The 23,993-nt window shown below is 15.3% G+C and overlaps 3 protein-coding genes across 3 annotated transcripts, besides 42 other annotated features; 2 read left to right on the forward strand and 1 right to left on the reverse strand. All coding sequences in view use genetic code 6, as the record gives it.

The window, feature by feature from the left end:
* Positions 1 to 1,066: 1,066 nt before the first annotated feature.
* Positions 1,067 to 1,126: a microsatellite.
* Positions 1,127 to 1,725: 599 nt separating this feature from the next.
* Positions 1,726 to 1,778: a microsatellite.
* A 346-nt stretch (positions 1,779 to 2,124) lies between these two features.
* Positions 2,125 to 2,163: a microsatellite.
* A 268-nt stretch (positions 2,164 to 2,431) lies between these two features.
* Positions 2,432 to 2,489: a microsatellite.
* Positions 2,490 to 4,311: 1,822 nt separating this feature from the next.
* Positions 4,312 to 4,370: a microsatellite.
* Positions 4,371 to 5,424: 1,054 nt separating this feature from the next.
* Positions 5,425 to 5,552: a microsatellite.
* A 3,165-nt stretch (positions 5,553 to 8,717) lies between these two features.
* Positions 8,718 to 8,742: a microsatellite.
* Positions 8,743 to 9,864: 1,122 nt separating this feature from the next.
* Positions 9,865 to 9,915: a microsatellite.
* Positions 9,916 to 10,566: 651 nt separating this feature from the next.
* Positions 10,567 to 10,604: a microsatellite.
* An 872-nt stretch (positions 10,605 to 11,476) lies between these two features.
* Positions 11,477 to 11,518: a microsatellite.
* Positions 11,519 to 15,760: 4,242 nt separating this feature from the next.
* Positions 15,761 to 15,801: a microsatellite.
* An 81-nt stretch (positions 15,802 to 15,882) lies between these two features.
* Positions 15,883 to 15,940: a microsatellite.
* Positions 15,922 to 15,964: a microsatellite.
* Positions 15,965 to 16,145: 181 nt separating this feature from the next.
* Positions 16,146 to 16,184: a microsatellite.
* Positions 16,185 to 16,296: 112 nt separating this feature from the next.
* Positions 16,297 to 16,351: a microsatellite.
* Positions 16,301 to 16,347: a microsatellite.
* IMG5_186970 (hypothetical protein) lies at positions 16,330 to 17,598 on the forward strand. The gene has a single exon (XM_004027204.1). The coding sequence runs from the start codon at positions 16,450 to 16,452 to the stop codon at positions 16,843 to 16,845; it is 396 nt and encodes a 131-aa protein (XP_004027253.1). The 5' UTR covers positions 16,330 to 16,449; the 3' UTR covers positions 16,846 to 17,598.
* Positions 17,599 to 18,271: 673 nt separating this feature from the next.
* Positions 18,272 to 18,303: a microsatellite.
* A 360-nt stretch (positions 18,304 to 18,663) lies between these two features.
* Positions 18,664 to 18,720: a microsatellite.
* Positions 18,675 to 18,706: a microsatellite.
* Positions 18,680 to 18,738: a microsatellite.
* Positions 18,739 to 18,852: 114 nt separating this feature from the next.
* IMG5_186980 (kinase domain protein) lies at positions 18,853 to 20,282 on the reverse strand (the record flags this gene model as incomplete). Its single annotated transcript, XM_004027205.1, has 4 exons — positions 20,011 to 20,282; positions 19,448 to 19,866; positions 18,920 to 19,235; positions 18,853 to 18,870 (listed from the first exon to the last, which is right to left on the reverse strand). The coding sequence occupies exons 1-4, from the start codon at positions 20,224 to 20,226 to the stop codon at positions 18,853 to 18,855; spliced, it is 969 nt and encodes a 322-aa protein (XP_004027254.1). The 5' UTR covers positions 20,227 to 20,282.
* Positions 18,876 to 18,924: a microsatellite.
* Positions 19,296 to 19,328: a microsatellite.
* A 407-nt stretch (positions 20,283 to 20,689) lies between the features above and the next one.
* Positions 20,690 to 20,722: a microsatellite.
* Positions 20,723 to 21,065: 343 nt separating this feature from the next.
* Positions 21,066 to 22,290, forward strand: IMG5_186990 (vacuolar sorting protein-associated protein, putative; the record flags this gene model as incomplete). The annotated part of the gene is made up of 6 exons (XM_004027206.1): positions 21,066 to 21,131; positions 21,173 to 21,263; positions 21,479 to 21,576; positions 21,630 to 21,707; positions 21,776 to 21,955; positions 21,997 to 22,290. The coding sequence occupies 6 exons, from the start codon at positions 21,066 to 21,068 to the stop codon at positions 22,288 to 22,290; spliced, it is 807 nt and encodes a 268-aa protein (XP_004027255.1).
* A 1,012-nt stretch (positions 22,291 to 23,302) lies between these two features.
* Positions 23,303 to 23,441: a microsatellite.
* Positions 23,304 to 23,347: a microsatellite.
* Positions 23,312 to 23,379: a microsatellite.
* Positions 23,314 to 23,452: a microsatellite.
* Positions 23,340 to 23,437: a microsatellite.
* Positions 23,340 to 23,457: a microsatellite.
* Positions 23,343 to 23,439: a microsatellite.
* Positions 23,354 to 23,547: a microsatellite.
* Positions 23,362 to 23,408: a microsatellite.
* Positions 23,463 to 23,520: a microsatellite.
* Positions 23,478 to 23,545: a microsatellite.
* Positions 23,487 to 23,544: a microsatellite.
* Positions 23,503 to 23,576: a microsatellite.
* Positions 23,507 to 23,582: a microsatellite.
* Positions 23,583 to 23,647: a microsatellite.
* Positions 23,606 to 23,655: a microsatellite.
* Positions 23,611 to 23,651: a microsatellite.
* Positions 23,656 to 23,689: 34 nt separating the features above from the next.
* Positions 23,690 to 23,724: a microsatellite.
* A 207-nt stretch (positions 23,725 to 23,931) lies between these two features.
* Positions 23,932 to 23,993: a microsatellite.

Below are 23,993 nucleotides of genomic sequence, written 5' to 3' on the forward strand. Positions count from 1 at the left end.
ATATATGTAATCAGGAACAATAGTGCTTGAAGATTTAAATTTTTGCTACTTAACTAAAACATTACTAGCTTATAGTTTTTCATATTTTCTGTTATTTTTATTTAAAAAATAAGATTAATCATAAAAAAACCATTATAGCCTTTTTTTTTCAATTTAGTTTTTAACGAAAAAATATTATGAAATCATAAAGTTTAATTTTAAAAAAATATTTTTGTTAAATCCATATTTTGTTTTTATAATAATAACTAATAAACAAATATAAAAAAATATCTTTTAATTATATATATTTTTTTTATTAAAATATAAAAAAATAATAATTAATAATTATAAATATTCATCTTATCTTAATTTTGCTTTTTTATAAGATAATTTGATTAATTTCATAAATCATACTTGATATTATTAAATACCGTAAACTATATTATAAAGTTATTAATTATATTATAATTAATAATTCCTTAATTTTATTATAAAAAAGTAATTTGTTTGATAATTTTTAATAATTACGAAAAAAAATAAAAAAAATATGAATAAATATAAATACTAAATTAAAATTAAAATTTTATGTTAAATAAATAAAAATTTTCTCTATAAAATTAATATTATTTATTATCTTTTATGTTAGATATATTTTATTTATTAAAATTATTAATTATCTGTTATAAATTTTGAAAAATATCTTAGTTTTATTTGTTTTGCATGAATTCTTAATTTTGTATTTTTCCTTTTATGTTATTAATTTTATTTTCTTTAATTTTATCTAATATTACTTTATTTTTATTTATTTATTTTTTAATTTAATTAAAAAAAAAATTAATTATATTATATTTTCTTTATTTTATTAAATTAATTTATTCATATTTGCTTTTGTGACCTTTAAATAATTTTAAGTATATTTAACGTAAATTTAAGCTTAGTTGTTATTTTACTTTTAGTTTTAGTTCAATAAATTTTCCTTCTTGCTTTGATTTACTTTTTCTTAAAATTGATTAAATATTTATTTCTAATTCATTTTTTTAAAATCTATATTTATTCGCTTTCAAATTATTTTTATATTTTTTTATAAATTATAAATATTTTATTTTCTTTATTATTATTATTATATATATATTATTTATTTGTTATTTATTGTTAATAATTTTAAGAATAATAATATAAAAATTTATTTTCTTAATGTCATTTTAATATTTATTAATTATAATTTATTTATTTTATCTAACATTTATATTATAGTCTTTCATTTACTAATTATATTATTTTTTAAAAAGATATTATTTATGATGTATTTGAAAATAAAAAAATATTTTATAAACTTAGAAAATTTTTTAATGAGTAATACTGTTATGAAATTTTAATTTTTTTATTATTTTTCTTACTTTTATTATTATGATTATTAATATTTTAATGTATTTATATATTCTATTTTTTGTTACTAAGTTTTAATTATTTTCTTCTTTTATTCTTATAGTGTTAATTTTTATACTTTTATATGCTTCGATTTTTTTAAAGTATTTAATCAGCTATTTTATCTAAATTTCTAAAATTTTAATTTTAATATATATATTAAATAATAATAAATAATTATTACTTAATCATATTTTATTTTTTAAAATTAATCAATTAGCAAAAAGAAAGACTATTATCAATTTTTTATTCTTTATTGGATTTTTAAAAAATTAAAATAAATATAAACAAGTAATACTTTTTTTCTCTTTGTTTTTGCTTTTTATTTATTTTATTGTTTTTTTTTTAATTTAATTATTTCATTTTGTTTTTTTGTTTTACAAAATGTTATTAATGTAATTAAACAATTTCATTATAACAATAATTAAATTAAATAATCCAATTTAAACAATTCACTCTCGTATTGTCCTTTTAAATAATAATTACTTTTAGTTTATTAAATATTAATATATTTATAAATATTTAAACAAATATAAATACTTTATTATTTTTTAAAATGAAAATAGCGACTAATAAAGGTTAATTTTTAGGCGACTTTTAAGTTTATATGAAATAAAGTTTGCTTAAAACTTGCTATTTATTTAATTCGACTTTTTATAAATACATTTTGCTTATATTTTTTGCAAAATTTTATTTCAAAAAATCAACATAAACAAGTAATATTTTATTCATTTTAATTATTTCATTATTATAATTATTAAGAGTTGTTTTATAATACAATATTCTATATATTTATTTTAATCTAAGTTTATTACAACTAAAAATAATTATTATTTTTTTATATAATAAAAAAATTATTATAATTTTTTAATTTAAAAATTAAAATTTATACATTATTATTTAGTTTATAAAATAAAAAAAAAATGATAAATTATTTTTATACAATATAAATAAATATTAAAATTATCTAAATACTTTTTATAAAATGCAATTACTTTATTGTATTTATTATCATATTTCTTTTATTTATAATATATATATATATATATATATATATATATATATATATATATATATATATATATTTTTAATTGAAATTTTTTTATAAATTATGATTTAATATTTGTTTATATATGACATATAGTTTATATATTGTTAAACTTAATTAACAAAAACTGATATAAATTTACATTCCAAAATGACCAAGGAATTAATATATCTTAGTTCTAAAATATATACGCAAACAATTTAATTAATATATTTATACAATAAATAATAGATTGGTTAAACTAATTTTATATAATTAATATATTTTTCATAATTTTTATTTTTTAATTATTTTTGTTTTTTCAAACATTATAAAATTCACTAATATAATTCGAAATTTCTTTAATATTTTATAATTCATCTTAATTTTATTCATCAATAATAGTAAATATCCAATTTTTTCCTTTAAAATTAACATTATTTTTATTACAAAAAAGTACGGATAAATACAAACAACTAATAGCTATACTTTTGGGTGAATAAAATATACAAATATTAATTAAGTAAGAATCATTTAGAAATTTTTTCGCATAAAAAAATACTCTTTCTTCAAATAAATATTTTAAAAAATTCTGAAATTAATTAAGATAAAAAATAGGAACTTAAAAATCTAAATTAAACCCAATACATTCTAATATTTGAGTTTCTGTTTATAAAATTTACTCTTTAAAAAGGTTAAAATCTAATTGTTTGTCATTCTTTTCTTCATTTTAATCAATAAAATTATAGATTTCATCTATATCTATTTAAAAATCGTTTAATTTACAGGCTAAAAAAGCACAACTAATCGAAACAATTAAATTTTCTTAAGTAAAATATTAATAAAAAATATGTAAAAAGTAAAAAGATTATCCTAATACATTTTCTGGAACACAAAAATTTTTCACAAAATTAAACAAAAACTAAAATGTTTAAAAATTACAAAAACAAATATTTTTATTAATTAATAATTTCATTAAAAAAAATAAAATCAAATAGTAATATTTAATAAAAAAAATAAATGATTTATTTTACTATTTACATATTATTTAATAAAAAAAGTGATTTTTTATATTAAAGAAAATATTATTTTTATATATATAAAAGATAGAGGAAAAATATAAAATAAAAAATTCAAAAAAAATTTTATAAATATAAATTTTCAGAGACTTTTTTTCCTGTAGAAATACAATCAATAATCCAATGAGATGAAACAATATAAATTTATTTCCATTTTATTTAAAATTCCTAATGTTATAAATTATTTTTTTCTTTAATTAAAATTATATTTTTTAGCCTCTTTTTAATCACAAATTAAATGAGTAGTTTTTTCTGAAAACTCATATTGACTTCCCATAATTTTAATGCTTTCTTTTAAAGCTAATTTCTCATTAGGATTAAATCCTGAGCAAAAAATACATAAAGGAACCATATCTTATAATGGAGTTTGAAAAGTAAAAGGATAAAGATGAATTAGTTATAGGTTATGGATATCTTGAACAACTTTTTTCTTTTCTATGCAAAAATCAATCCATCTATAGGAAAAATACATTACATTTTTTTTCTCTTTGTTTATGTTTTTTTCGTTTGTGGGACAGTCGTCTAATATATGGAAAATTAAATAAATTTTATCATCTATTTTTTAAATTATATCTCCTTAATTTTCGAATATTTTTGTTTTGTATTAATTTAGTTTTCTTTTATAGTGCCTAGGATCTAAATAAAAAGTGTATCCTTTGAACAAATTGCTTTTTATTTATACAAGCTTTTTTTATTGTTTAAATGAAAGTTTTTTTTTCGCATTTTCTTTTTCGTTATTGTTTTCTTCTATTATTGATTATTATGTTTGCTTTTTTATTAACATCAAATTTTCGACAAAACTATTATTATTTAAACTATTATTAATATTATTATTTATTAACAAATTATTAGTGTTATTAATATTGCTATTGTTATTTAAGTATTTTTGATTAAAAATTCCTAATTCTTGGGCTTTATAGTCATTTTCATTCAATTTTTTTTAAATTTCAAAACACTCTTGGAGCCATTCAGGATGTAAAATAAATATTTAGTCTCCAAATTGGTGGAAAATTTATAAATCTTAATTTTTATAATAAGGTGTTATTATATGAGTAGTGCATGGAAGTATACAGTTTGTTTGATAACCGCCTCCTGCATTTATTAGGAAATTTATTTCTCTTTATTTTTACTAAGGTATATATTCTAAATATACAAATACGTTTATATTGCTTAAATATTAATATTTAGGGTCATCAACTTCTATAAATTCCATTTTTTTCGTTATCGTTTGTTCGTCATCGATTTTTATTTGTGTTAAATCAATCTATTTGGTTTATTTATTTTTCAAATATAAAATATAAATAAATTACCTTATTAACTACATAATGTTTAGGGTAAATGAATTGTTTTCTGTAAAAACATTCCAAAAGCCACTTCTCATCAACTGCGGGCTATTTAATTATATTTAAGTATTGTTAATAATTGTTCTCGCTATTTAATATTATGAAGTCTACTTTATTATATAAAGAAGATCCTGAACAGACATCAGTTATATCACTTATTGTATCTCCTCCATTTTCACGAATAAAATTAGATATAAAATTATAATCAGGGCTTGTAAATCCTAAAATATTAAACTTACAGTCTTAAAATATAAGAAGTTTATAACTCTCGGTATCTTATATCAAAAATTGTTTTTATTCTATACTATCTAAAAGCCATTAAACATTAACTATCGGGATACCTTTATCTTAGCAAAACTTTTTGTTTTAATTTTTTTATTTTTATTTTAAAAATATTAAACCTTAGTTTTTAAGGAAAAAGATTTTTATGCAATTAAAATTTGGGTTTATTATGAAGGATTTTCTTCGTATATTCCATCTAAATCTTATATTGATTTTTTATTATATTCTTTTGTTTCCTTCGAGAAACCAGTCATACATATGTATATTGGATTTTATTTTATATCATTCAAACTGTTTGAACTTCTTGAACTGCTTGAACTGCTTGAACTACTTGAACTACTTGAACTACTTGAACTGCTTGAACTGCTTGAACTGCTTGAATTGCTTAAATTGCTTAAATTGCTTGAATTGCTTGAATTGTTAGTATTTAATGCATTTTCTTAAATATTTTTTGGCGGCATTTTTCTTTTAATATTTATATATGTATATGTTATGATTATGTTATATATATATTTATTTTGTATATTTATTAAATACAAATATATCTTATTTAAAAAAAATAGTATAATTTATTAATATAAAAAATTTAATTTATTTATAAAATATATATATATATATATATAATTTATTTATATCTTATATTTAGAAATATATCTTTATATATAATAAAAATCATTAATTGATTATTTCTTTTTGACTATTAATAAATTGTCTAAAATCAAGTTCTTTTCTTAATTTTGAACTTACATTTTAATTATTTTTAAGAACTTCAATCTATCCAATTTACATACTTGTGAGATTTTCAATATTAGAAATTTCAATTTACTATTAAAATGTATTTTTTAATAAATTTTCATTTTATTTTCTCTAAAGAAGCTCTTTATCATACATTTAAACTTCTTCATTAGCCATAGAATTATAAAATTACAAGAATTATTAAGAATAATCCGATATTTATTAAGCTTACTATATTTTTTAGCCTAAAATATTTTCCTAAACATTTTATTTGACTTTAATTTACAAAGAAATATCTTTAAGTACATTTTATTTTATTAATTTTTCACTTTGAAGCATATTTTATTATTTTTTTTATTCTCTTTCTTCTACTTTGAGAAAATTTTGTCTCTAGGAATTTATATATTGGAATTTTAATTACTCATTTTAGATTTTTTATTAATTTTCATAAAAGTTTTTGCCTATTTATTCTATTTTTTATACTTCTCCTTTATCAAAATCTTCAAACAATTAATAAAATCCTTTTTAAAGTGGAATTCTTTTCTAGAATTTCACCCAAACTTCGTTTTTGTTCCATAAAGAAAATATTTTTATCAAAATCTCCTTGATATTTACAATGTTATCTCTACTTAGGAATATTATAAGCTCTTCCTTTCCTTTAATTCTAAGTAAAGGTTCCCTAAAGTAAATTAAATAAGCCACTGGTATGTATAAAAATATTTCTGGTGAATCCCAAAAAGCTACAAGATGATCTAAAAGGCAAAGCCAGTCATTTTTAGGCAAATTTTATGTAAAAAAAGAACTCAAAAAGGGCCAAATATAATCCATTTGGACAAATTTACAATTTTTATTTAAATGAAAGTGTAATTCATGGTCTTTTAATTCGAAAATTTCGTCTATATTAACAAGAAGATCTAATGGTGGATGAGGAAAATTCAAAAAGAAATTTTAAAGGAATTATAAAGAAAAAGAATATAATATTTCGAAAGCCAAAATTTCCTCTTCGCCAAATACTTTGATAAATGGAAATGCAATTTTGATAAAATCGTCACTTTAACCAAATATTGGACTTTAAAAAGCCAAACAAGACATTATTGTTTGCACTTTTTTATATAATTAATTATCTTATAAAGGAAACTTAGTATATAAATTTATAAAACTAGAATGTATTCCTTTTTTTAATAAATTTGAGAAAGAATCTATATTTATAGGAAGTTAGAAGATATATTTGTAAACAAAAGCACGATGTTTATCGGGAAAAAAATAGTGTTTTTTTAAAAATTAACGCAGCTTTGGGACCGAGATATTGTCTGGAAGTGTTTCTATATTAATTAATGCGGATTTAAATACTTTCTCAAGTTTGTGAGATTATTAGTTTTGGGATTATGCTGTTGCTTTTTGTTCGATCTTTATAATGTCGTCAGGATTAGAAACAATGTTAGTTTCGAATTTTTGTATTATAGGATAAATTTAGTTAGAAGAAGAATGTATTGTGGGCATCTAGAAAAGATTTTTAGGTATGTATTTGGTGTTTTGTTCTTGATATATGCTTTATAATTATATTATATTTAAAAATTTGTATTTTTAAATATGTTTTTTTTTTATTACTTTTAAATTAATTAATTAATATCATGTTTAAAGATTTCATTTTAATTAGATAATAAATAAATGGTGTTTTAACAAATATCAAATGATTATATATTTCTTTACTTTCCTAAACGAAATTCGCCTTCGATTTTTCCAAAGAAATTCATTATATATAAAACTCCATCTTTTCCTTATAAAAGAACTATATCTTCAAATAAAACTGCTTTTTTTATTTGTAAATTAATTTAAAATTATCTCATGCTAATTTCGTTTAAATTAAAATCCAAATAATATAAATTGTTGTTATTTAGTAGTATCATTCGTTCATTATTTACTGCATATTTTATGTTTCGTAAATTTTCTTAGACCTGAATTTTAGATTCTACTTCATAAGTATTTAAATTCCATTTGTATATATTACCATCTTCGAATATAGTAATTAAATAACGACCATTGGGTGTTATTTTAATTCCTAGAAATTCATTAGAATTAGAAAATAATGTTCTTTTTTTATTTTTATTATTAAATTTAGTTTTTTTTTTCTTTACTTTATCTTTGAATATTAATCTGTTTCAATTAAAATACATTAATCTTTTGTAGAACCTATAATTAATCTATTATAAGGGTTATATTCAAGTTCTTTTTATAAAGTTTATTTTTAAAATATATATATTTTTTAATTTACATATTAAAGGATTAGTTAAATAATTAAAAGTCTTTACATTTTTACCATCTATTATATAAATTAATATTTTTGATAGTTTTTTTTTTACTTGATGATACATTCAAATTTATTTGACCATTTTATTAACCTACTAAAATGTGACCATTTTCTTTTATATTTTTTAATTAATTTTATATATATATTATTTATGATTACTTTCAAAATTGACATGAGAAGCAGGTGAATTAGATTTAATTATATTAAATCTTTTTTTGTTTTGAATATATATTAATATTTTATATGATCCATCGATCAAACCAATTTACTAATCTTATAAAAAATTTGTATCTTTTTTTTTTTTTTTAATTTTTTTATTTTACTATTTTAATCCAAAACTATATTTTTTAAATTTGTAAATGCTTTCGCCATTTTTTAGACATCAATAAAATCTTTTAATGAGTCATCTTTTTTTTTTAATTTATTATTTTTAGTTAAATAATTATTATATTTTACTAAAAGCATTGCTTGGATTTAATGATGTTTTCATTTAATTGAAGTAATTCGTATCCATTAATAAAAATAAGTATAAAATATTATTTTTTTAAATATTTTTTTTAAATAAATATTATATATTTAAACTAAAAAAAAAGTATTTTTTTTTTAAACAAAAAAATTAATTTATTTTATTATATATTAAAATCACAAAATAAAAAATAAAATTATTTTAAAAGAAACAATTATTAAAAAAAATAAAATAATACAAATATAAAATATATAAATTATGAGTAATTTCTATTATCAAGAAATGAAATTAAATCAAAATTATATTTCTTAAGTTGGATGTTTTGGAAAATTAAATAATCATATAATAAAAGAAATAATACTACATTTTCTTAGTCCAGAAGAAATACTTAAATTAAAATAAACATGCAAATAATTTTATAATTAAATTCTCTAGGATATAAAAGTACTATCTTTTGAATCTGAAGAATATTATTTTGAAAATAAAAATAATTAAACACATCTATATATGTAAATATAATTACCCAGTTTTCAAAAATGTTTTGGTATAAATATAACATGCTTTTCAAAAGATTAAGGCTGGGCTTCAGTAGATGGCAGTAGTTCTTGGGTTGAAGCTATTATTAAGGATAGTGATTAAAAACAATATACAGAAACTTAAATTATTTGTTGGAATTATAAAGTAAACGAAAGCAAACAATATAATTATTCTATAAAAAATGCTTATGAAATAAAATCTAATTCTTATTTAGAATTATGGGCAAGAAGTATGTATCCTGGATGGAGGATATATGTATATGGTGCTAAAATTAAAGTTTTAATTCATTAAATATAGTAATATTGAATAAAATAAAGAAATACTAAATAAAAAAAATATTTATGTATGAAAATAAATAAAATAAAATAAATATCAATTAAATTTAAACTATAATTTTATAAAAAAAAATGAAAGAATAAATAATTAAAAGATACATAATAAATAAATAAATTTATGAAGGAAAATTTTATATTATAATCACATTAATATTATAAAAATATTTTATAAAATTTTTATTTTAAATTTACAATTTTAACTATTTTTTATTTTTAATTCAAAAGTATATAAATAATTTCTTTTTTAATTATTTCATTTTAATGATAAAATTATTAAAATTTACTATTATCATTACTTTAATATTTTTTACATTTCCTTTAGAATTTTTTTACACGTTTTTTAATCAGATACTTTTAAAAATTTTATTATGATTATACATTTAAAAATTATATTATGATGATAATATGTTAACAGAATTTCTTTTTTATTTATAAAAATTCTGTTTTTTTTTTAATTTATTTAATATTTTAGATTCAGAATAGTTATTTCAATTAATTTTAAATTTTAAATTTTAATAACATTTATTTATATTTTTTTTGGAACTCTCTTTCTTCATTTATAGGTATTTATATATTTTAACATGATTATTTAACTACTTTTTCTCTTGATAGTCATTAGATGATTTGTACTTACCATATTATTTACAATTAGTATATTATTTTCATTTTTTTCTTCTTTTCATCTGAATTTGCATTAATAGTTAATAATGCTAGTATATTAAAATTAGATAAGTTTGTATTTTTTTTTAATAATAATCTTTTATATTCAATCCTATTTTAATTATGTATTTAGATATTAATAATTTAAACTATAATAGAACAAAATAATATTAGTATAATATATAGAGAAAATATTATTTACAACATAATATTTTTAAATAAAAGTTTATTATATATTATTAAAAATAAAAATGAATATAAGACTTAATTATTAAAAAATTATATTAAAATTAAATTTTTAATTAATTTATATTTAATTTTATTTTATAAAAAAGATTTGTATAATAAATATATAATCAAAAAATATTATTTTTAAAATATAAGGTTTAATATATTAAAAAAAATTGATTTAAAAAAATTATATTAAATATAATTTAATTCATAATTTCATATTAATATTAAGATTATAAAACTTCATAAATTTAATAAAAATAATTATAAAATAAAAATAAATTTATATTTAATAATTATTTAATATATTTATATGTAAAAAAATAAATAAATATATTGATATTTTTATATATTAATTAATAATTATTAATAATTACTTATAAATATATATATATTTTTTTTTTATAATATCATAAATAATAATATTTTACTATAAAAATTTCAAAATCAAAAAATCTTATAATATTGTTTTTTTTAAATGTATTTAGCATATTTCTTATATTTTTAAATCATATATATTATATAAATATCTAAAAAAATATATTTATTTTTTGAAAAAATAGAAAGTTAAATGTGTAAAATTAAGAACTTTTTTTATTATATAATTAACAAAATTATTTCTAAATATTATGCTATTTTTAATTTATTATTATAATAATAAAATTTATGAAAAATATTCTAACATTTATTTTTTAATCAAAATTAAAATAAATATTAAGCATTGAAATAATAAAATTTATTTAATTATAATAAATATATATAAATAATTATTTATTTTTATATTAATTTTACTTATATTTTTTTTTAAATAATCTTTGATTTTTTAAACAATGTAACATATAAAAAATTTATTATTGAGAAACTTTCTAATTATATTATAAGACTTTAAATGTATTGTTTTAATTTTTATCTTTTTAAAAAAAATATCTATTTTTTTCGGTTTTCAATTTAAAATACAATAGATATTAAAGAATTAATTTTGATTTATAAAGATTATGATAAAAATTAAAATTTAAAATGTTGTATTTTCTAATTATTCGTATTATAAGTAAAATAAGCAAATAATAAATTTACAATATACTTTTTTAAAATTACATATTTTTAAAATATATGATTGTGTGATTTATTGCCAATTCAGGAGATAGATTTAGTATTTTCATTATATTTTTAATGCAGTTTTATTTAAACTTAAAGGTTATAATTAAAAATGACAATTTTATAGATTAAATTTAAATAAAAATAGATGAGGAAATTCAAATTGAGAATATATATCATTAGGCTATTAAAAAAAGTATGATCTGTAAAGCATAGTAAACCATATTCAACATTTAGATGTATAAAAAGCATATATTATTTATCTATATATTAATATTATATTTTTTATTTTTATATTAAGAATTTACATTTGTAGAAGATCAATTGGGGCTGCAATAATCCTTCTTTTTATGGAGCAAGATTAAGATATAGCAGCTATTTATTTGGATTTAGCTTTTCGAATATTAAAATCATTAATATGGAAGTATATTATGTAAATAGTTTTGGCTCATACTATTGAAAAAGCTTAAATAAATATTGAGTTATATTTCAAATTGAATAAAAAAAAATATAAAAAAATATTCAGTAATAAATGATAAAAATATTGATATTTCACATACATATGAAATTTTTAAATATTTTATTTAACATAAAATAAATTTATATTTATAATTAAAAGGGAACAGCTTGTAAGAAATAAATATTATAATATCAAAGGGGATTATAATGATATTAAAATGGATGCTTTATACTAAGAAGTTATGAATTTTTTCGAAAGAATGTCTAAAAAAAGATTATAAGTAAAATATTTTTATTAAATTAGTTTTATTAACTTTTTGTTATTTTATTTTTTTATTTCATAGAAAATAGTAGTAAAAAAATAATAATTAAAAAAGAATTTAAATTATTAAAAAAAAGACAAAAATGTTTAATATACATGATTTTTTTAATAGTATATATATAATTATTTCTAATCTTATAATTATATATTTTTTTATTAAATTTAAAGGTAATAATAATACATCATAAGATTAAGAACTATATTTAAAAGATATTTAAGAAAGAAAAAATATAAAGTGAAACTATTTATTATTGAAACTTTGTTGAATATTTAAACATTAATCAAAATATGAAAGAAATATTGAATTTTCTTTATTATTTAACTAAAATAAGTATATGACAATTCTATTTAAAACGATACTATAAATGCCAATACAGATATAAAACAAGTAAGAAAATAAGCAAAATGTAAATTTTAAGATATAGAACTATTCTTAATGAATAAAGAAGAAATCTCCTGTTAATTAAGATTTATATAATCTTAATAAAAAATATGATTTTAAACTTTTAAGATTATAAAAAAATAATTTTGATTGATTTCGTTTATCATAAAATAATTCTTATAGTTATTTACTTTATAAATTCTTTGCTAAAATTTCATTTTTGATTAAATTAAAAATTAAGTTTAATAAAATTAAAAAATATATTATTTATATATTATAAAAAACAAATCATTTATATGTTTATTTTAAGTTTATTTTTAATTAATTTATAAATTTAATTTTATTGACTTTATTTATTATTTATAGAATAAATATTTATTTTAATTTTTAAATTCTAAATTTATTTGAAAAAAATATATAATATTTGAAATAACTTAATCTAAATTCTAAAATTTGTAAATTTCCTAATTAAATAAAAATATATAAATTAAAAATAATTTTTTAACATATTATATAATATTAATTTTTACATTTATCAATTGTTGAATTAGAATATATCTTATTCTCTTAATTATTTATAATTTATTTATTTTAATTCAATTAAAATTAACAAGAAGATTATTTTAGTCCTTTACTCATAACTGTATTATAGTAGGAAAAATGTTTTAATTTGATATGTTAGCTTAAAGAACCTTCTGATCCATAATATTTTTGGCAAGGAGAACATGGACATTAATAATGTCTTTCAATTTAAAGAGCTTTTCTTCTAAATCTTCTTTTTTTTATTTCTAGATTAGATAATTATTTATATTGTTTCTCTAATTGAGAGATTTTAATTGTAAGATTGTTTTTCTCCTGTTGCAACAATTTTACCTTAATTTTTAGTAAAATAAAAAAATTATAAATAATTTAATAAATAATTACTTAGTTTAAAAGAATCATATTTTACATATAATAGTCAGATGATTCCGAAAAAAAAAATTATTCCTAATCTTCTTAATTTTTTTAATAAAAATAACTATTTAAACTAACTTTTTTTTATATACTTTTATTTTCATTAGTTGGAGGAATTCTTAAATCAGTAGAATGTAAAGAGTTATTAAATTTGTTTTATTATGTTTGAAATGATAAAATTTAGTTTTTTTAAATTTATTATTCATTATTAGATTATAAATTTTATATTAATTGATGTTACTTTTCATTAAATTAATTATTTTATGCAGAGTTATATCTCTTCATATTTATTGGAATAATGAGATTTTACTATTATTAATTATTATAATTATATTTTTAAATTATATATTATAATATTCTCGCTTTTATTGAATACAAATTAAATTATAAAATTTTAATTTTTTTATTTTCTAAAATAAAAATTTTTAATATTAATTATTAAATTTTTTATACATATTTTTTTTTGATATTATTATAATAATTTTTATACACAGTAGCTTTAAATATACTATTTTACTTTTTTAATATAATAAATTACATTATTTTGCTAAATTATATATTTTTTAATTTGAAATTTTTAGTCATAATCCACAAAATTTAATTCTATTTTATATTTTCTATATTATTTTTATTTTGCTTTGCTTTATGTATATATATATATATATTTTAATAATTTTTTAAGGCTAGAATTTTATTTTTTTTAAATTAATAATTATTTAAAAAAAAATAAAAAAATAATCATATCTTTATATATATTATTAAAAAAATATAATTTTTTAAACTTTTTCTTATATGAAATTTTTAAATATATTTTTATTTATAATAAGATGATAAAGCTATATTTTTTTTTAAAAAAAAAATGAATTATATTAATTATTAATTATTTTAATTGTATTTATAAAAATACAAAAATTATATGAAAATTACTAAATTAAATAAAATACATATTTATTTTTAATTGATTAATTACATTTTAATATTATACAATTATTTTATAATTTTCATATAATTCTAAAAATAACATTAAATTTATTATTAATAAATAAAATAATAGTAAAAGTATAATTATTACTAATAGTATAATTAAAATGATAAAAAAAATTATGAATATATATATTTGCATATTAAATTTTTTATTATTTAAAAAATATAATATATAGACTTTATAATAGATTACTTTTATTAAAATAAAATATTAACAAAAAAATTCTTAATTTTATATTATATATAATATTTTTTATTTTTAATGATATTAAAAATAATTTAAAAATATTTAATTTATATTAAATATAAAAACAATCACAATTTCGATAGTATACTATATATTTGTTTTATTTTATACGAAAATTATATAAAACAACTATGTAATATATAATTTAAAATAAAATTAGAAACTTTATATAACAATTTTCATCAAATACAACAAGCTTAAATAAATATAAATAAGCATTTCATGTAAAATTTTTAAAATAATTATAGAAAAAAATTCAAATTAATTTTATGTGAAATAATTAATGGATTTTTTTTGTTAAAATTAGCAAAATGATAACAATTAGCAGTACTCTAAAATCTATTAAAATTAATTTAATTTATATTTGCTAAAAATTAACTTCTTTAAATCTAATCAGTAACTTTTGTTTTTGTTACGAATACTTTTTATTATAAATATTAGATTTTTTTAATCGTTTTTATGAAAAAAAATGAACAAGAATCTTTAGTTAAATTTGAAAATAATATTTTATCAAAAATATACATTATGAATATATTAATTATATTTTTATTTTTAAAAAGGCTTATAATGTTCGTTAATTTAACATATTAACTTAACATATTTAAATAAATAATATTTCCTTATAAATATAGAATGATCAATTATAAAAATAAATAACTCTTATTATTTTTTTAGTAATTTTTAAATTAACTCAAATATATATAAATAATAACTAAGTTATTTAATTAAATATCAGTTATTTTTAATTTTTTTTTTTTAATAGTCTTCAATTTTTTTTTAAATAAATATTAAAATTATAAATTTAAAACATAAAAAAAAAAAAATATTTAGATTCGAATATTTATATTTTATAATTATGGAAAAAAATAAATATTTAATTAATTAAAATAATTTAGTTTATTTTTAGAAAATATATATATATATATATATATATATATATATATTATATATTTATTTTTTTATTAAAAAAAAACAGAATTTGATTTTAACTTAATTAAATTAATTATAATTTAAGAAACTATATATTTTTTTTAATAAAAATAAAATTGATTTTAACTTAATAATACAATATATTCTGATTTTAACTTAAATGTATTATGATTTTAACTTAAATATTAATTTCATAAAAAATTATAAATTAAAAATTAAATAAAAATATCTTAAAATTGAAACAATTGAATGAGAAACAAGTTTTTTTTAATTTTTATTAAAACTTATGTGATCCGAACATAAAATAATAAAGAAGTATTAAAATCTTATTTATTAGAATTTTAATCCAAATAATTTAAGTATTTTTTTAGAAATTAAAATTTTAGATTTTAAAATTATAGAAAATATAAATAATTTTATTTATACTTAATAAATGCGTTAAAAATATTAAAATTATATGATTATTTTTCAACTTTAAGTTAAATTAAAAAGAGCATTTAAAAGCACAATTGAATCTTAAAAAATAAAAAATAAATAAATAATTAAAAAATAAAAATATAAAAAAAATTAAGATGAGCAAATAATTATTATTAGGAGTTTTATTATTAGGTTTAGTATCTTTTTGTCTTGCTTAAGAAGCATCAGAATAATAAAAAATGACTTAATGTCATGCCTCTTGCCATTGTGATTAAACTGAAACTGAATGTGCTTAATGCAACATTTGCTCAAGATGTAGATAAGAAGAAGGAACTTAAATTGTTGCTGGTTCATACTGCTAATGTTTAACCCCTGAATGGAGATAAGTTTAAGGATCATGGGAATGTGAAAAAGTTAATGTTTCTGTTGATGTTCCATAATGTGAATGGTAACTTTTCAACTAAATTTACAATATGGTCGTACACTCCAAATGTAGTCTTGAAAAAAATTAAAATGGAAGCAATTTCATCTAAGATGTACTCTCTTATGATTGGAGAAGACTTTCAGTTGAAGTTTCTGAATAATGCTAATAATAATTAGTCACTAGAGTATTACATGCTTAAGATTGCACTAATTACTAACCCTTGAACTTATAATATGTTTATTAAGTTGACGGAACTCCCGCCACCGTTATTGTAATTCCTTTAATTGATGTTTATTAACTCACATCAAACACCTAATTAACTGAAGACGGAAGAACAATCTACTAAGTAATTTGTTTAGCTATTGAATTAGGACATTTAAGAAGAGTTATTAGAGAACATAGATTCTAAATCAGAGTATATACTAACAGAGATTAAGTCGAAGTTTTCCACTTAACAGTTACCAAATAAATTACTGAAGGTTGTGACAAAGGACAAGAATGTATTATTGTTGCCAACTTAGATACTAAGGGAGATATTTGTTTAACATCTGATTGTAGTAATTATCATCCTGCCGGATACGTACCCACTTACACTGTTGGTGATCATTTATATGTAAGAATATAATTCTTAGATAACACTTATACTAAATACTTACATGTTGAAAGTGTTAAATTTGTAGATGATGCTGGTATTTATGTCTATTAAAGAAATGTTTAATGGTGGACTCTTAGATAAGCTTTAGGATCTGTTGATGTTGATGTTTTATTATTCTAACCTCACGTCAATGCTCTTGTTGAAGTCGCTTTAAAAATTGCTCTTAATGCTGATGTATTAAGAGTTTTAGAAGAAAGATAAGAAACTGTTGCATAAAACTTCAAGGTTGAAGTCAAGGCTCGTGGTAAAAACTAAGAAAGTGAAAATAACAACTCTTTCTCTACCTAATTAGCTTGTGGATTTGTTTTAGCTGTTTTCGCTTTATTATTCTGAAAAAAATAAATTTACATTAAAAAATATAATTATCAAATTTATATTTTATTTCATTTATATTATTCGATTAATTATAATTTTTTATTTACAAAAATCTTATTATTTTATTTAAATTTATAAATATTTTTATTTTAAACTATTTAGATATAATAAAAAACTTAGTATAGATTATTAAAACAGCTTTGAAAGTTGTAATTTTTAAGATTAAAAAATCAAATTAATTATGTAAGATAAATTTAAACTAATCTAAACTTATTTAAAAAAATATTTAAGATAAATATGAAAAAATATCAATAATTATAGTTTATTGAAAAAAAATTTTTAATTTTAAATTATTTTTATATCATTTTTTATTATTTTTCATGTTTGTTTATAATTTTTAACTTATTAATATTGTATTGTTTAAAAAAATTATTAGATTTTTATAATTAATTTAAATTATTTATTATTATAATCTTTTAAAAAATTAAAATACATATTTAAAAAAAATTATGTTTTAATTTCAAGTATAATCTAAAAAAATATTTTTTTTGAAAATAATTATTTTAAACAATTTTGCATAAATAAGAATTGCTATTTTTTAATTTCTTTTTCTTTTATAAATTGATTTTCTATAATCTATTGATACAATGATTACGAATTTTGTTGTCTTTTTTTTTTGCTTATTAAAATATTATTTATTAAATATTTATTTTTTACTATTTTTAAAAAATCAAGAAACAAATAAAATGGTTTAAAATTTAAAAGTAAATTTTAATTTTAAAATACAAATTAATTATTCAGTAATATTTATTATAATTATTTCTTTATTTCATAAAAAAATTATATTTAAAAATATTATTTTTTTATAAATTTAAAATATTACTATATGTAAAAGGATTTATTATTTGAAATAAAATATTTTATTTAAATTTTTTTAATATTTATAAAAATTAAAGTTTTAAAAGAAATTCTAATTATATTAAATTTTTACTAATAAGAACTTATTAGAATATAAAACTATAAAAGAAGCAAAAATTAATATTAAAAAAATAATAAGTAAATTATTAAATAATATTTTTTATAAATTTTATTATATATTAATTTTATTTATATATATTTATATATTTATTTAACTATATATATTATAATAATATCCTTTTTCTTTTTTCTTTTTCTATTTTCTCCTCTCTTTACTTTATATAATTGCTTTTTTATTTATAAAAAAATTAAAAATTAAATAATGTTATCAAAAAAATACTTTTCAAATTTAGAAAAATTTCTAATAAAAAAAAATAAATAAAAAAAATGTAAGAATAAAAAAAAAATACATAAACTTTATCATCACTAGTTCCTTATTATCCATTATTATCTTTTTTCTTTTCTTTAGCAACGATATTCCAATCAAAAACATTGTCTCTTTCAAAACCTTCTTTAGCAAATCTATCTTTAAACAATTATTAACAATAATTATAATCAGGTTTTTCATCAAATCTAAGGTTTCTTGTATAAACTAAAAATTAAGCAAACTCATCAGGAAATCCTTTGCATAAAACTTCAATTGGGGTTGAAAGTTTTTTTTCCATAATTCTTTCATATTTATCTTTTTTATTATTTGCTTTTAAGTTTTACCATGGTAAAATTCCTCTTTTTTAATTGAAAAAATTATATAAAAATTAATATTTTATATATATATATATTATTATAAAATAATTAAAATTAATAAATAAATTAAATTAAAATTATATAAAATAAACATATACAATATTTTATTTAACATATTTTTTATGTTTTTTCTTTCCTTAAATTTAATTGTATATTTATAATTTATATATAAGTTAAAAAATAATATATATTACCTTAAGAAATACATCAACACATAACCAATAGCTTCTAAATCATCTCTTCTTCCTTATTCGATTCCTAAATGTGTATTAATACTTGCATATCTTGCAGTTCCGGTTAAATTTTTGTTATCTCTATAAGGAATATGCGTTCCATCTTTCTACTAATATTTTTTTGCCAATCCAAAATCAATCATAAATATTTTGTTAGCTCTTTTACCTTATCCAATAGCAAAATTATCAGGTTTAATATCTCTATGAAGGAAAAAACGAGAATGGACGAATTCTACTCTTTAAAGCGTTTATTCTGCAATCATTAAAACTGTTTTTAAACCAAATTTTCTATTGCAAAAATTAAACAAATCTTCTAAAGAAGGCCCTAGCAAATCCATTACCATTATATTATATTCTCCTTCTGTTGAACAATAATAAACCTATTTTTTTATTTAATTTTATTATTAAATTTATATTTTTAAAATAAAAAAAATAATTCATTTTTTTAAAAAAATAAAAGTATTATTAATGTTATTTTTTTTTATGTTTAATTTAAAAATATTTATTTTATATAAATTTGTTACTTGAGGAATTCCTTTATCCATAATACCATCTTCTTGTAATAAATATTAATAAACCTTTACTTCGTAAAATAATTAGGGATGTTTCGTATTTACAGGCTCTAACTTTATTGCAACTTCAACATTATTTTTTAAATTTATTCCATGAAATATTTAGCCAAAAGCTCCTTCTCCTAATTTTTTTGTTAATTTGAAAGATTTTCCTACCTTTATATCCATATTTTTTAAGCTTTTAAAGAAAAATAAGGCTTTTTAAATTTAACTTTATTCTATCTAATTTATAAAAAATTTATTTTTTTCTTAATATATATATATTTTTAAAATACGAGAAAACAAATAATAATAAAATAATTCATATAAAAAATATTTAATTCTTTTTATTTTATTTAATATTTTTTTTGATTTATTTATGTAATTTGTAAATATATAATAATGTTTAAATTTCACATATAATTATTAAATTATTGTTCCATTCTTTTAAATAATTAAATAAATTTATTTATTTTTTGTAATATTAAAAGAAGTATAAATATTTTTAAATAATATTTAAATTTTAAATATTAATAGTCAAAATTTCATAATTTTATTTGTTTTTATATTTTTAATTTTTATTTTTTATTTTTAAAATACAATTAATTAAATTTGAAATAAAATATTTTACTTAAAAAATAAACATAAATTAAATTTACATTAATTTTAATTTAAATTAGATTTTTAAAGTTTTATTTTTTAGGTAAAAATTATGATTATATAAAGATCCAAAGCTAATGTTTTTTTCTATTCAGAAAAATCATAATCAAAAAAGAAATAAATAAATGTTTTGTTCTTCTTTAATAGAAAAAAATAAAAAAATTATAATTTTTATGATTATAAATAAATATATATCTATTAGCAATTTAAATTAAAATTTATAAAAAAGATTTTAATAAATTTATATATACAATAAATATATAAATATAAAATTAATTATATGTTTTTAATAAATAATATAATTTATACATCTAATAAAAATATTATTTTTCTAATTACTATTTTTATTTAATTAAAAAAGTGTATAAATGGAACTTCCTAAAATTGAATTAATAATATCTTTCGATAGAGCAAATAGTACTTATAAACCAAACGTATAAATATAAATACAAATAATTTAAATTAATATTAAAAGGAATTTGTAACAGGAAAACTAAAAATAGAAAACAAAAATGAAGGTATTTTTTAAAGATTTGAATCATATGGAATTGTATTAAAGGCCGAGGGTTTATTTATTATGAAATTTTTATTATTTAAATTATTAATAAAAAAGGAACTTTATCAGCATAAAATAAAGCAAGTAATAAGGAATTAGATGTTATTGCATAAAATTTGCATCCTATAAAATTATTTAAACATGAATTGAAAATATTGGATAAAATTTAAATTATGTACTTATTGTTTATCAAAATTCAATAAAATTTATTTAAAATAAAAAGAGATCGTGAAAATAGTGAATTTTAATTTAAATTTAAATTATAAGCAGAAGAAGGAGAAAAATTAATTGAAACATATATAGGTGTATATGTTATAGTCGGAGTAATATTAAACTAAACAAAAATAAAATAAATAGTTAAAATAAATGTATATAGTATATAGCAAAGGTAGAATTAAAACTTCCAAATTAATAATCAATATCTGAAAGTCAAGCTTTTTATGTCCAAATAAATGTAATAATATATTAATAAATAAAATATAATTTAAATATTTCTATTTTTATTTTTTATAAACTAAAAAGTCTTCAGGGAGAGATATGATTCATACGAATAAATTCCCAAATCCCTAATAAATAAAAATTAATCCAGAAAAATTAAAATAAGGAAGCCTTTAGAATATGCCAACTATTAAATTAGCTGGATATATAGATTCAGATGTTTGCTTAATAAATAATGATTTTACAGGATAATTTTGTTTAGAAGTAAAATATTATATCCATTAAATTTAATTATATTTTTTTAGGAATGTGAAGGTAAAGTTCGAAGTATAGAATTATAATTAATAAGGGTAGAAAAAGTATAAAATGATAAAGGAAGCTTTTAAGAAGCAACTGAAATTTAACTTATTTAAATTTGTGAAGGAAATATTACTAGATAATTAGATATTCCTTTTTATATGATGTTCCCTAAATATTTTTCTTGTCCAAATTTCACATGGAGGGAATACACTGTAGAATTTGAAGTTAATTTCATTGTTATTCTACTAGATGGATTTAAAATCACTCTAAATTATCCTATAAAATTAATAAGAAATTGATATTAAATTAAAAAAAATTATTATTTTTTTAATATAATTAAAAAATATTTATAAAAATAAATAAATTTATGTATAGAAGATCTTATGCTAAACATAAAATCTAATTAGTTTAATTTTATTAGTAGTAATTTTAGAAAGGGTTTTAAATTTATTCAATTTTTAGTCTTGGTTTTTGTTTTTATCAATAATGAATTAAATTAAATTAAAATAATAAAATAAAATCTTCTTTTTCAAAAATTAGTTTGTGAATTTAATTTTAAATTAAAATTTATTATTTAAATTTTGTATAAACTAAAAATTATTAATTTTTTTTATTATTTCATAAACTTTCATATGATTAACATTATTAAAAATTATTAAAAATACAAAATATAAAAATATTTATAAGTTAATATTTTTTTAATATATATAAAATACAAATTAATTCAAATATATATAATAATATTGCTAAAAAATAAATAATTTACTAAAATATATATATTTAATACATAAATTAGATTAAAAGAGTTAATAAATAAATGAAATTAACTTACTTAAAAATAATTATAACTCAAAGTCATAAAGATTGATAATATTTTAAAGTAAATAACTTTTATTTTTATAAATTAAAAAAAAGTAAAATTATAAAAATATTAATTATTTATAATATTAAAATAAATTTATTTAAGAAGATGAAAAATTTTCATAAAAAAACTATATATTTAACCAAAAAAATAGAAATTTAATTATTTAATTGGAAGATAAGAAATTCTAGTAATTAAACTAAAAATCTATGCTAATAAAAATAGAAAATCAAAGAATTAGTATACATATAAAAAATTAAATCCTAAATTATGATTAATATAAAATAATAATATTACAAATTCTATAATGCAAATATATTATATTCTAATTTAATATAATAATATAACAAACATAAATAAATTTACTTTAATCATTTTAAAAAAATATAAATAATAATATATTTAAATAGTTAATTGAATCATTAAAAAATATTTGATAAATATTTTAGAATAAAAACATAAAAATATCATAAAATGAAAAAATATTATAAAAAAAAGATATAAATAAAAAAAATATTAAAAAAATTAAAAAACGATAAAAAAATAAAAAAATTATATATAAATAAAAAATATAAAAATAAAAAAATATATAATTATAAGTAAAGTAGTAATGAAAAATATAAAAAAGAAATGAAAAAATAAATAAAGAAAATTAAAAAAAAAATAATAAATAAATATAAAAATAAAATAAATATTTAATATAAAAAAAAATATTATTAAATAATATAATTTTTTAATTTTTTTTATATTATTATTTTTTTATTTTTTATTTAAAATATTTTTTTTTTTATTTTAAATTATTCATAATAAAAATATTAAAATAATTTTGATTATTCTATTTTAATTATTTTTTATTTTATTTTATTTTTTAAAATAAATATTTTCTATATATTATATCTTGAAGAAAATTTGTATTTTGTTCATTTACTATTTCATCTTCAGTTATAAATAGACTCTTCCTAAAAACTTAAAAAAAATACTAGATATATAAAATATAGTATGCTTTATATAAAAAAATATTAAGAATTAAAAAATCTTTTTTTAATAATTATTTATTAAAAATAAGATTCTATCATGAATATATATATATATATATATATATATATATATATATATATATATATATATATATATAGATAT

This window comes from Ichthyophthirius multifiliis, assembly GCF_000220395.1.
Source record: "Ichthyophthirius multifiliis unplaced genomic scaffold scaff_1120509251350, whole genome shotgun sequence".
NCBI classification, from domain to species: domain Eukaryota; phylum Ciliophora; class Oligohymenophorea; order Hymenostomatida; genus Ichthyophthirius; species Ichthyophthirius multifiliis.